Here is a 14686-nt window from a genome sequence, read left to right as displayed (position 1 = left end):
GGTGCAGGAGCACTGGGCTTGCTCCCAAGCTAAATTCATTTATACTGCAACAAAACACCTGCATCTGTGTCATCATGAAGGCAGTTCCCTATTGCAAAGTACAATTCAGTCTTTCAGGCAAGATTCAGACTCCTTTCCCCCTTCCCAACTCTGTGGGAGAGGAACAGATGCCTGAAGTATCCATAAGAGTTTCCTCCTTCCCTATAAACCCAGCTTATATTTCCAAGTTACACATCCTCAAACTCTTCAGAGACAATTAGGGTTTATTGTTTCCACGACACCAGTCTCTTCTTTCAGCTGCTTGATTTCAGGATAGTTACTTTACATCACACCTACTAACTAGAAATGACAGATTCACACAATGACTGTACCAAGGGACTCAATACATTCAGTGTAGCCATCACCATCCTGGGTCCCTCTGAATTACTAGTACGGTGTACTACTGATACTGATCCAATTTCACAACTTCCCATACATCTTGCTCTGCCCTTCAACAAAAGGCTTTTGTGTACTTTGTGAGCCAGAGCAGATACTCTGCTCAGAACTGTGGCTGTACTCCTGAAGGCTGGACAAAGACTATCACCTTGAGATGTGAGATCTAAGAGAGTTACCTGCTTTGCCAACACGTGTTATAATTACTGTTGTTGTAGAATGTAATGGGTGGACTTTTGGTGGAAGCACAACAAGCAAGGACAAATACGCAAGGTGCAGAGAAATATTCATAAATGCTGTCTAACAAAACCCAAATACTTTTGTAGCTCTCAGCTTATCATTTGGCCAACTTTCTTGTCAATATCCCTGAAGTCTAGATGGAAAATGGGAATTGATTACAAATAATCAGAGAAATGAGTGACTTGAATACAATTCTTGAAAATTACAAGTCCATCTGTTGATCATTAAAATTAAAATACAGTAAGGTATAATAAAATAAAGCAGAACTTACCAGAAGAGGCTGAAGAATCGTAAGAACTTCTATCCTTCCTATTTATCCTGAAGGGCTGAATGTCCTTTTCTCTGTAAGTTCCAAACCCTTCGAAGCTTCTTCTTTTATTCCCACTTCCATCATTATCCCGTTTCTCACTCAAGGAATTCATTTCAGCAAACATGTCCAGGGACTCTGACCTTGCATTACTCTCAGTATTACCAGGGTATCTCTTTGTGCAAGAGTCAATGGGATCATTGCTTGAATCACTTTTATCTTTACTCTGTGTCCACTGCTGGGCATCAGAAAGTGATAAGGTAGACAGCGTATCCACTTCAAAGTTGCTCTTTGAGCCTTTATGTCCAGTTTCACAATGCTGGTGCTTCTGCTTCTCCTTATGCTTGCTTTTGTCATTGAGCAACGAGAGTTCTTTATCTGAGCCACTTAGCCTTTCATTGATAGAGTGACTGGAGAAGCCAGTGGACTTGCTAGCAAAGAGACCACTCAGATCTTCATGTGTCCCCAGTATCCTCTCATCCTTATGCTTGTGCTTATGTTTGTGTTTCCTTTTGTGAAGTCGGCCACTTGAAAGGCTTGTTCCTCCAACCTTTGGAGGAGCCAAAGAGGACTGCATGTCTCCAAGGCCAATTCCCACAGGTGTTTGTAGATGCACTCCGTGTTTTGCTTTATGCTTGGCAGTGGTGGACATCTTCATATGAGAGCTTGCATGGAACTGGGGTGGGGGCACGGTAGGTCTCATAAATGGGGAAGCCGCTCCGAGCGTGTGAGACAGGTACAAAGGAGCTGGATACTGACCATAGTAACCAAGATTCATCATAGGCATTGATGTGTAAGGCATTCCATAGGGTGCATAGTAACTCCCACTGGGAATAGGGTAACCGAACCCTTGTAAAAAAGGCACCTTTGTCATGGTGTCATTGGTTTTGGCAGGTCTACCACGCTTCTTCTTAGACTTCATGTCAGAGGTCCTGCGAAGATAGAGCAATGGGTCATACTGGATATATGGCACAGGGTAATAGTGATCAAAATTAATCCTGAAGATGCTGGGATATGGATTTTCATGATAAAATGTGTAACTACGGTGTGAAATCCTGAACACTTGAAATTTATTGATGAGTTCCTCAAGGTCTGCCAGAAACTGGAGATCATCTCTGTTTTGCAAGCTTTTCCTTTTCCTCTTGTGCTTTGGCTTTTTCATGCTCTCATGGGAGAGAAAGTTATCCACAATGAGATGTTTCTGCCGGTGACCATGCCTGTTTTTTGTGCTGGTGTCAGATGGGATAGCCTCTGGATTGTCCAGGGTGCAGAAATCAAAAGAGTATCTCCGGCGGGACTCTGAGCTTTTCTCAGCTTGGTCAGAAGTACTGTTGTTGTCTGTACCTATCCCACTGTCACTCGGTATTGTTTCCTCACTGTGAGACTCGCTCACTGGTGACAGTGTAACTTCTTTTAGAGAACCTATTTCACAGAGGTGGGAAGGTGAATTAGCCATTAACCTGGGTGGAGACAGCTTCCAAGTTCCACTGTGCATTCCTTTCTGGGTTTTTGTAGGAAGAGCACTGATAGGTTGGAGATTTGGCATAGTTTTTAACTCTGAAAAATTTGTTTCAGTGCTTGCAGGGCTAAGGTTGCCATTAGTCCCCACTAACTGTGTCGAAAGCGGATGAATAGCTGCTGGTGACGATGCCACAAGTGACTGCAGGTTGGAAGGCACTGCTGGGTTTTCTGGCTGGCTGGAAACAGGCCTTGAGTGCTTGATGGCTGTCTTAGGTTCTTCTTGTTGAGGCTGCAGCTCTGCTCTTGGCTTCCTGCCCCGTTTTTTACCAATGTAGATAGTCCCCCTCTTGCTGACATTGATCTGCTTCCCTAGTCTGGCATCAATGGTTGTTGGCCCAGCACTAGATGGTGGCTGGATTTTTGCTTTCAGAGCTATGCTGCTGGAGCAGGAGGACAAGATCTGATTGAGAATATTCTTCCTCTTGAGGGTCTTCATCTTATTAATGGTCTTGATAGTCTTCTTATCCAAGACCCCAAGCTTTCCAACCTTTTTGTGAAACTTGAGATCACTGATGGACTTGTCCTCTCCTGGGACCATCTGGGCCAGCTTGGCCAGATTCCGTCTCCTCTTTCTTTTCTTTGTTCCTGGAAATTCGCGATTGATTGGACTCACTGGGCTAGTGGATGTTCCCTCATGAATGGTTTCAACAGTAAGCAAAGGCTGTTTCTTTGGTCGTCCTCTTTTTTTCTTGACGGGTGTGATCACAGTAAGACTGTCTGTATTGGTATACAGAGGGCTTGATGGTGTGATGGGATAGGCTGAAGGAGGCTCCACCATCATTTTCTCACATGTTGTCATGGAGGTCTCCCGAAGGATAGATTTAGGTTTGCTGCAGGTCCATCGCCGTTTAGCTGTGAGTTTGGGGTGCTGGACCTCAGACAGTTTGCTAGCAGTGGGGAGATCAGTGGATAGGAGAGTAGATGTCACAGCTACAGATTTTCTAAGTCTGGTGGCATTGTTGGGGGAAGCTCTGTCAATAAGCACACTGCTGTCAATAGCTGCTAGGGGGGATTCATTTTCAATCACTTTCCCTGGCTTTGTGACTCGAATATCTTTTTTACTCCCTTCTGACTGAGAGATAGTCCTGTTTGCTACTTCGCTGTTCATAGCAAGCCCAGAAGGCAGACTTTTCTCCTGGATAGTTTTCTCCATTGAAGATTTTGTAGATTGCCTTTTTTTCCTTTTGTGTCCAGATGTATCTGTTGTTGGAGACTTTATTGGGATAGTAATTCGTACGTGGCTAGTGTCATTTTCACAGCTGCTAGCAGAAGCGGGATTCTGTTTCGTTGGTGATGCATCCAACACACTGTCAATCGAATAAGACTCTTTTTTTCCTTCCATACTGTCAAGGCATTTGCTGTCAAATGCTTTCTGAGCACTCTTCACCCACTCAATGTCAGCAGTTTGGATGGTTTGACATATCAAGTCCTTTTTGCTGGACTTCTTCTTTGTGCTCCCAGCAGGCTGATCAGGAGATTCCAGCTGCACCCCTCCATCCTGATCACCAATAGGCAATAGCCCGTTGCATTCAGAGGCACTGCTCGGCTGAGCAGACACACCAATGTTGTTGGGTGATGGGACTGCACTGCAGATGGCAAGCTCTTTGCTGCTGACAGACAGCTGCCCCCACGTGCTGCTGGCACAGGATTTCTTTGCTTGGGATTTACTGAAGGAAACTCCTGGCTCTGGAGGGGTGACTTTGGTGGCACTAACTGCTTCTCGACTGGGTTCTGTGTTGATGAAGCAACTTTGAGAAGTGGATCCAGTATTTGAGCTTGCTGACCAGTCAAGATGGTGCTGGTTGCTACTTTTCTGCTGGTGCTTTGCTTTTAAGGAATCACTGGTGAAGTCTGGTTGGAGGCCTGGATCATAGTGCAGGGTAGAATGTTTCTGTGGCCTGTCGTAAACCTGGAAGGTAGGAGGAGAAAAGAAAACACAACAGGAAATAAGTTAGTTTATCAGTCCAGTCACAACCACTGGCTGCACCTCTTTAGTTGCATAGTGAGTGACAACTTCTGTAAGCCAAAGTCCTCGTAAGAGTTAGGAGCCTTTGTAAAGTGTTCTTACACTTGAGTCAAATTTGCATTCAGATTCACGCGCTGTAAACAAGTTTTGTGTGTTTTCCCATTGTGAAAACAATGGAAATATTTCTATAAATGCTAAATTGCAGAGGAAACATCTTTTATTGATTTTTAATTTAAAACATGACTAAAATATTCCCTTCCAATGGATGAATGGTGTAACTCAGCCTCTCAGTGAGAACGCTTTTCCTTAAAAACAATCCCTAGCAGAACTCAATGCTCAAAATTAAATCCACTGATGTAAACAACAGGAATATAGAATTATCTATGAAGCTACAACAAACAAGAGAAAAATCCATGGGTTCATCTCCCCATGAAGCCAAAATCCTCATAGATCTACTTGCTTAAATTTCCACATAGAAGTCCACAAAATCAGTGCTTAAAAATGATAAGAATAGCATTCAGCATGTGAGGTACACTTGGCAAGTTCAAGATTTGCATTATTCTGTTTATATTTTTATAATCTGCTATTTGCATTGTTGGAAGAGACATCTTTAATACGGTTTTTAATCTGACAGCAAGCCTTCAGACTGCAGGGGAAAGAGAAAGGGCAGAACTGTGCTGAAGACTTCTATGGAGCAAAATAAAAGCTACTTTGTTCTTGGCAGACCTTCAGAAAAAGTAAATTATATATTTTTACAGCTATAACTTTTTCAAATCTCTTTTAAATGTAACAAACAAGAGAACAAACAAACATTTACTTTCTCTTCTAGCCATTTGTTTTCTCCAGTCAGATTTATATGCAGTACTTTGTAAAGCTCTACACCAAACCATTCCACTGATTTTGAGCACCTAGTACAACAAACAAACAACTGTTCCTAACAAACTGTAATGACACCGTTCCGAATACCAAATAAATGATGAGAGACTTAAAATAAATGTGTAACTAAGGAAAGAACAATAGAAAACAACTGCTAAATGTCTCATGTTTCTGCAAACATGCTGTTACAATTAAGTTTCCATCAGCAGCATTACATTAGATCTGTGCTTGGGTTGTTTGCCACAGAGATTTTGGGGTCAGCACAAAATGGTTCTGAGCTCCTTGAGAACTTGTCTTCTGGGAAATTAGGTGTCCTCAGATTTTGAGCAATTTCAAAGGGATTTAAAGGCACTAAAAACACCCCACGGTATGTTATTTAGTGACAAGCAAACATGCATCTTAGAGGCAAACTGATGTTGGGGTATTCTTAGTATTCATATGGAAAGGACATGTAGCCTTTCTGGAACAGGCAGTAAGGATGAAGTTGTTCTGGTCCATTGTCTGCGGAGTAATTGGGGACTCTTAAATCCTGTGGATAGTTCAGCTGTTGTACATATGGACCGGCTATGCTCAGGGAAAGCAGAGATTTCCAGGAATTGTGGAGTGAGAAAATGAAAGCACGCAGCTGCGGTGGAGCTGCAGATGTCACGGGCGAGCTACACGCGTTTTTTTTCAGCCTGAGAAAAGAGCTGAAAGCATAAACAGGCCTTGGGGAAGGAATCAGCTCCTCCTCCTCACAGCGGCCTCCCACACTCTGGCCGCACTGTGGCCAAGGGGTGCGCAGCTCCCAGAGCACAACACCAATGCCCTCCTTGGGTAAAATACAAGGGAAAACACAGCCCACCCACTTCCATGTCCCCAGAATAAAGTTTAATATTTTGCTATGCCTCACAGAAAACATATTCTTCCAGCATACAACTTCTGACTCGGAAAAAGCTGGAAATAGTGGGTTGAGGTCTCTCCCGGCCCCTGGGGCTGTGCCGAGACAGAGCCAAGCTGCTTCTGCAGAGATCCCAGCCCAGTTGGGTGCTGTCAAAGCAACCCCTTCCCCTCACATGATTTCCAAAATTCTAAGCTGCAAAACTAAACAATCTGAACAATTGCATTTGGAAAAAGTTGACCACAGCAAGAGAAAACATTACAAGCTAGCAACACCCTGGTGCCTCCAAGTGCATTGCACACACAGGAATCTCTGGTTTAAAAGGAGTAATAAGCTCTATATTCAAAGTTGTTAAGGGCTCAGCATCAAGAGGCCAGCTGTATATCAGAGATGAGTGCTGATGTATCAGTTGACTCCTCCAGTCTCATTTCCTTGTTCCACACACTATAAAACGGTGATGCAACTAACAGCATATCCCTAATGATAGCCTTGTCATTACTCCAGCACCACAGGCCACCACAACATTAATCTTACAATTCATGAGAAAGATATCCCTCTGTCATCAAAGGTGCCAACGCTTGAGGCGCTTAACCACACAGATAAATACTCCAGTTTTAACAGGGCTTCAAAAACCAACCAGTCGGCAGTATTGGGGAACTTCATTTCCTAAATGGGATGTCAAACTATATCTCTGCTGAAGGACATAGCAGTCCACTGGGTCTCTTCATGATACTCCTTCAAGCATAACATTAACAATTTGCTGTCCCCTGCCAGACACGTCCATGTCGTCCCAAAATAATTCTTTTGTAGAGAAGACCAGGGTAACCAGAGATCATGCAGCTGCAGTAGGTTGAGTTTCACAGGCTATATAAAAACATGTGGGGACTGTCTTCTTAAAAGCATTAGTAAATTGGTTGAAAGAAATGCAGCAAAATCTATTTTTTTTTATGTTGTACCTTTCTGTACTGCTGTCTGATCTCATTGGTCCTACTATTTAGACTTTATCTTGCCCTTCTGGATGAGCACTACCCTAAGAAACAAATAAGACATAGCAGAATCTAACTTTTGAGATGAGCTAGTGGAGGATATCAGGGCTATGAGAGTAAATTAGGCTCTTCAAAAACCTATGTCATGGTACCATACACAGAAATTCATTATTTCATTTGTCAGCAAGCACAAGTATTCTGCAGCTCTATAGATCTACAGCAAGGAGCTTTTGAATCAGAGAGTTCCTACAGCAGCACAGCTTGAGACTAGCACCAAGGATAGTGGGCTTTTTCCTGAAAAGTGAAATGATTAACCTTTGTTTATTTTTTGGTTTATGATATCCTAGAAATACTTAAAACTTCAGTGTCTGTCTCTGTCAGTAGTTAACTTTTTAATTAAAAGTGATTTTCTTTATCAGCTAACTATTCTGGATCAGGACTCTTGTCCTTCAGCTGACATGAAAGTAGAAATGTATTTTAACCCATGCAATTTTACCACAAACCTTGGTCGATATTTCTCTTAATATTCAGTTTACCTGAAAGCCTTAGTGGGTAATAATCCCACCTTTCCTTTAAAAAGTAAAAATAATATCTTCTGCTTCATATCTATGAAGAAGTTTGAGCAACACTAACCAATGTTCTATAACATAGTCATCTGTAATATATATGCTAAAACTTAGACAAAAAAAAGTAACGTATGAGTCCTCTTATCATTAGTGAAATGGTTTTATTGACAAGGCCATGACTTTAAGTCCTCACTTCAGGCAGCTGTGGGTAGGCTTAAAAGCAGGATACACAGTGTTTACAGGCAGCTGAAGAGAACTGGACAGAGAGCAAAGGAGATGGCAATGTGTGCTTTTACTTGCCTTGCCAGACTTAGGTATCCCTGCACCTACAGATACACTTCTCTTGATAATTTTATTCATGCATGAAGGCCTCACACATTAAAAAGGAAAGACATATTATATCTCCTTTCTTGATGAACAGCGTCCTACTCCACAGAGAGTACCCAGCGACTGAATCGGTCCCTCTTGGACTCTTATTTTAACTATTAGATCTATCACTCTGCTTTCACATTCCCTCTGAGCTTCTCTTCAAATCTATATGCTACTTTCAGTCCTAAAGCAGAAAAAGAGAATAGATTCCAGTAACCATAAATAAATTAATAAGAAAATGAGAAAGAAAATATCTAAACTAATCTACAAGAAAAAAAAATGCAACTTAAAAAAAAAAAAAGAAAAAATTAACACAAACATAGATATCACCTGAGACAAATCTTGTTACTTATGGGGTGTGGTACCTTTTTTACTTCAATTGCACTTTTATTCTAGAGGTAACACACATAGAGCTTGTCAGGAATCTGGCTTGCAAATCAAAGTTAATACTACTACGCCCCCTCTTTAAATCATTCGCAGATCCATCTGTGTAATGGCTCCTCAAGTGTAATTCCCTATTAAGAGGCTTTATATGGAGAGATAAGCAGCTGGTTCCCATGTCACTAATTGCTGTCTGCTGTGATTTTAAAACATCTGCACCATTGTGCTCTTCATTTTCATATTCTAATCACCCTGAAACTTGAAAAAGGTACATCATTGATTGTTTCTGTGGGTTAATTAGTACACAGTCTCCTTGTAGAGACAATTTAAAGGCAGTCAGAACCTCAATCAGCAAGTTTGTTTTTAAAAATTAATAACATTGGGAGCGTCTGTGGGGATTGGCATCCACAGTGACACATCAGAGTATGCTCTCGGGACATACCATCCTTTGCTTTCTTCTTCATAGGCTGAAAATAAAATAAAAATATAAAATCAAATAGAAGAGGAAAGGATTTCCTAAATGAATAATATCACTTAGAGACTTCAGAAGTGTTTGCCTTTTCTCAGGGCCTCTCCAGCAAGCAAGAATCTCAGAAAAACATTGTTCAGATCCTCTGTGTGGTCTAGGAAAAGCATTTGTGGTAGCAATTCTGGCAATAAGGAGCTGACATCTCATTGGAAATCAGTGGGGTGATTGCTTTAATGTATGCAGGCGTTTGGTCTGTTGGCCACCTGGGCTGGTTGATGCTGAGTCACAAGACTGTTTCCAAGCCATGCAGGGCAGCATATTAGCTCAAGAATGGTACTCTGCTAAAGGAGCTCTGTTGTATGCAGACTGGACCTTCCTTGCACCTAGCCAGTTTTGAGAAAAAGCAAGACTTCGTTCATTCCTAATTCAGATTTTAAAAAGTTAAAGACAATACTGGTAATATTTCTAGACCATAATGAAAGCAGCTACGGTGAGGCAAAAGGTCAGCCTGAGATTTTCAGGACTGAATGAATAAACATGGCTGCAGTGAGGGTAAGATGAAAATACAATGGGCACCTGCCTTCTAAAAACAACATCTGTTGTTTTTGTCCTTCACATGGAGTTCCAAAAAATGGGAGAAACTCCAGGTAATTTGTTCCTCTTGAAAAGCTTTCTCTTCAGTTTCTGCATCCTAGACATGCATGAAAATAAGTTACTGGAAAAGAAAACCCTCTGAGAGGAAGAAAATATCTGAGATATCCTGCTCCAACACATGAATAAATAATCCTTGCTCAGCTCATACTTTTGCTCAAAACTGAAACTGAGCATTTCCTCTGGTGTCCCAGTGGGGCAACTGAGAACAGCTGACTTGAAATTTATAAACAGAACTAAAGGTTGGAGATAGTTCACATCTTTTGTTGAGTGCACTAAGCCTTCTGGGAGGTAGCTTTACCCTGTAAATAAAATATTCTAGGTGGAGGAGATTGCAGATTTAGAGGAACTTAGTTCCGGTCGGTCTGATGACTTATGGGCTGAGCAGTAATTGTGATCAATCTGTATCAGGATTGTTTGATTGAATCAGGTCAGTTTGTAATAGCAAGTATCTGAAATGGCTTCAGGATGTCTTTTAGATCCTTGGAGATGCTAATCAGGGAGGAGGGATCACAAATTGGAATATAACACTCGCTAGAAAGGCAAATAGCAATAATGTCTTGTGAGAAACTTCACTGAAGCTAGTTCAGAATTGATATAGGGGCTTTAATTCCAATTAAAATATGAATGGAAAACATGTCATCAGGCATTAATATGAAATTCATTAGTATTGTCCCAAATAAAGGGAATTTTCCAGAGCTGTGTATAAAATTCAATACTCCCAGAGTTCACTCCTCCCCTAAAACCCTGAATCTTCAATAGCACAAAGCCCAAACAGTACCACATTCACACAACTGAGTATCATTCATTAGATACTGAAAGAGAAGCAGGAGTTAACACATAGCTGCAGGGGGACAATATGAGTGCAAGACACAGGATGGGGTAAGAGTGGCTTAATTAAAAGCAAAGCATCACCTGTTTTGTCCATTCACTGAACATAAACATAACAGATTGTGGTGCAGTACTGTGCAAATCAAGAACAGTTTCACTGAAGGTGCTAGGGGGCCTTTCAGATTTGCACTGCCATTGCTACACACCTCTGTCTTTCCTGAGATATTTATGTAATCATATCAACACAGAGAAGTTGAAGTTCCATGGAAGAGATGGTGTCGTTATTTGCTGCTGCACCATAAGCACCTTCCTGTTCATACCATGGGCAGGGTCAAGATAAACTAAGTAAAAACACTGCTTTATAGAGAAGCTTTTGCATTGTAACCCTTTTAAGAATGCTTATGTAAAGTACTTATCCTTTCAGAAATGATAAAACAGTGCACAGAGATTACTGAATGGTCTAAAGATGCTCACATGATTGCAAATAATAGTTGTTCAGGCATTACAACTAAGGCATCCTGTTTTGCTTTATAACTGTCAGATTCTACAGTTATTCAAAATTAATTTTGTTACTGCTTTAAACTGGATGATTTGCACACTATTTCAGTGTTCAGCTGCATTCCAAGCACTTTCAATTTCCAAACACAGTAATTGAGGATTTTATTTGAGTAAATTGCAACAAATTGTGGATTTATAAAGGTTGGATTTGGAGCAAGGAGCTGATTCATTCCTTACTTGCAGAATAAGCTCATCTCTGCACATACTGTTTTTATCAAAAGTTTAACAACCCTATTCTTTTTAGGGCTATGCATGAAACACCGAGTCTGTGAAAACTCTAAACAATGGGGTTTTTTGTCATCTCCAACAAAGACCCCGTCACCACTGACTAACAGCGCAGATGAAGAATCATGTTTAAGCATAACACATTTTGCTGCCTAACTTTAGGCAGCTGGTAGAGAACAATTAAACACTACCTAAGGTGGACTACAGTGGAACCAACAGTTTTGGTGAGACAACTCTGGTTTGGTCCTTGCTTAACCTTAAGCCAGTGCAAAGAGTGTTAAGTGAGTATTTCAAGTGAACATTACACCCAAGAAGCCAGGGTTTGCAGAGGAAAATACCTTCTTAAACTTCTTGCTTGCTTTCTTTTGTCCAAAAGCTGTGCTAATGAACCTAATAACATCACTGACACAAATACTTTAATATTGATATATAAAATATATTTCCATCCCTTCAAAAGTGCTATAGTCCCATGGAGCTGGTGTGCAAGTAAAAAATTGCACGTCTAAATGTCTATTTCATGCTCTTCCTCTTTCGTCTGTAAATTCAGCATTTGAGGGCAAAATCAAATGGCAGAAGTGTGCCAGGATGGATGGAGTTCTGTTGGCTATATAGAATTGCTAGCAGTAAGTATTTATCTCTGAAATGTCTGTTGTGTTGTCCGGAGCATTAATGCTGCAGCATGTCACAGATTACTAAATTGGAAATAAGGATGTGAGCAGCTGTGTGCTTTAAGTTTCTGTTGTAATTTTTAAAAGCCTGCAGTGCTTAATTTGCACTGAAAGATTTTTTTTTATCCCTCATTTATTATAGGAATTGCAACTTTATCCTGAATGCAATTTTTTTTTTCTTCTAAGGGGTGGGGGAATTATAAATGTCTTTTCCATTGAGGCCAATGTTTTTTCCACTAGAGTTAAATAATTTGATTATAAATTGAGTCCTTGAATGTCAAGGAGATGCTGAATTCACCTGAAAACAGGCATTTAGAAAAGCTCGTAAAAGCTGTGAGCTCCAGTCAGTTAGCTCATCATTCTTTTAGCATGCACTTCATTTAGCAGTTACTGTCCGCCACATTAATTCTTTCAAAGCATCCTGATTGCAGCTAAGGTCTAGCATAAAGTATTGCATGTGCTACAGCATTAGCACAAAGTCCAGAAATCTGCCAGAATATCTATTTGGTGTATCTGGGTTAAATTTCATGAAGATCTGCAAAGAAGTTTACATATATTGAAGAAAAGGAAAGTTCTTCTACATTTCAGCATGAAGGAGTAAGTCCTGCCCTACCCATTCACCCTGAAAAAATAAAACTGATCCACAGCAAGATGTAGGTGGTTCATTCCTTTTGGAAAATCTGCCTGAAGATGTCATGCATGATAAATTTCTAGCTCCACTAGGTATGTACTCAAAACCTCATTCTCTGTAGAGCCAGCAAATGACGTAAGATGTATAAGAAGATGTGCCACATTCTGACTCTCTCAAAAAGCTGGTCTCCATCTCCTGAGTGGGATTCTCCTTGGGTTTTCATCAGTGAAATAATTATCTTCTGATGAAAGAGAACAGGAACACGCTCATCTGGCCTTGAATTCTCATGCTGTCATTTCTAGCTTTTCAAGCAAGCATGCAGTGAAATCTACCCTGTATGCAAAAACTATAAGACAACTATAATTTCAGATTTGTCCTCTCAGTTTATATGTACGCTGTGCCCATTTTGATGTTTTAGATAAAATATAAAAAAAGATGTTTTGGATAAAATATAATACTTTTCCCCATAATCCTAGTACCAACAGCAAACGCATGACGCTGTTTCTGCAGAGCTTTGTTGTGGAGGCCAAAGACATCAGCAGTGTGGCAGCATATAGTTTCTAGTCTAAAGATGACATTCTCTCCCATGGCATAGCCATCAGCTTTAGTATTCCACCAGGCAAGTTCATTTATACCCCTAAGCAGTTAGGTTTGAAGAAAAATACCAAGCAAGTCATTGCAACATCTGAGGCATGGACACATTCTATGAGGATGCCAACATCCACCTGCAAGTCTTCTTACAAGACTATAAGAGCAGCAGTTTTGGGTGGCATTATTGTCACCGACTGCCCTGCCGAACCCTCCTGGATGTGGCTCCCCACAGCCACCTCTCCTACACAGATGCTTTTGCTAGTATCCTTATTGCACCCACAGCAAAGGCTTTCCCATCAGTAGAATTAGGCCTGGCTAGCAATAATGTTTTGGAGCAACAAAGAAATAGTTATGCTGACATCAGTTATTTTAGTGGCAATGGTAGATGAGGTAATGATGAGTGATATCACATTTTGGGGGGCATTTCTGTGCTTTTTCTGAATGACACACATCTCTCTTCTGTTGTTCATTCCTTGTCTCCCCTCTCTCCTCCCTCCCCAGCTATCACAGAATCACCTTTACTAATAAACTTGCAGTTCGAATAGCAGGTTTTATTTAGTGTGCTATAAAAACAGTCATTTCTCAGATCATAAAAGAGGCTCAACCGGACTGCATCATTTTGCTGAAGTGAGTTTTCTGGTGCAGTGATTCTCTCTTCTAAATGCCACAGTCTCCCACTACCAGTATTTATGTGCCAAAATAAAATGCAATTTTCTGTATTTTATTAAGTGTAGATCTCCAATGGAAATCCATTAGGGAGCTGAACCCAAGATTTAATTGTCCCTTGATTTTATACATTCAGGACTTTCTCAGCCATTTTCACAATGACTCTGGAATAACTACACTTTTATTAAGGTAAAGCAACAATCCTTAAAGGCCATGTCTAAGTTTAGGTTTCTTTTCTACAGAAATAAAACAGCAGCACAGACTAAAAAAAAAAAAAAAAAAAAAGAGAGAGAGAACATGGTGCAGCAGTCTAAAAAAAAAAGCTTGCAAGGCACACCAAGCATTACTTTGTGCTTAAATGACCTCCTAGATTTCTCTGGCATCTCATCTAAGAAATCTGGAATAAAATTCAGTTCACTGAATCCCCATTCTTTCACCCATGAGTTTGAATAAACAGGTGGAAAATCTTTTAGCATGAATTCAGATCTGAGATTAGTATCCAGAACAGCAAAACTTGTAGCTTTTCTGGATCAAGATTTGCTTATCCATGTAGATGATCTAGTTTGGAGAAAATCTTTCAGTTGCTGGACTTCTAATAAATTCAGAGATCTCCCTATATTTGCTCTCTTAGGTGTGGAGCCATTGAGACCACATAGAGAGACAGTACAGTGTTGCCAGCACCATCAGAGTGTTGCTCTTTTAATTGTCCATATTCTACTAAATCGCCTGAATACATTTCTTCACTCACACATGTTGACAAAGCAGAACCATTCCCAATGCTGTTATTACTTCCTCTTAAGTGCTGACTGTGTGCTTGAGTTGAGTTAACTCCATAAAAATACTGACACCAAGGATATAATCCACTATCCCCT

The 14686-nt window shown here is 40.6% G+C and overlaps 1 protein-coding gene across 2 annotated transcripts in view; it reads right to left on the bottom strand.

Moving 5' to 3' along the window:
- The window catches only part of SETBP1 (SET binding protein 1), a 264102-nt gene that overhangs the window by 77306 nt on the left and 172110 nt on the right, over positions 1-14686 (bottom strand). For both annotated transcript variants that reach the window (XM_065747106.1, XM_065747107.1), the window contains one exon: positions 944-4409. In XM_065747106.1, the coding sequence (XP_065603178.1) occupies positions 944-4409 (3466 nt within the window). The remainder of the gene's footprint in view (positions 1-943; positions 4410-14686) is intronic.

This window comes from Cyrtonyx montezumae, unplaced genomic scaffold (assembly GCF_038088225.1).
Source record: "Cyrtonyx montezumae isolate F1298 unplaced genomic scaffold, pur_monq_1.0 scaffold_41, whole genome shotgun sequence".
Classification (NCBI taxonomy): domain Eukaryota; kingdom Metazoa; phylum Chordata; class Aves; order Galliformes; family Odontophoridae; genus Cyrtonyx; species Cyrtonyx montezumae.
Note: the sequence above shows the minus strand (reverse complement) of the source record. Positions and strands in the feature narration are given on the sequence as shown.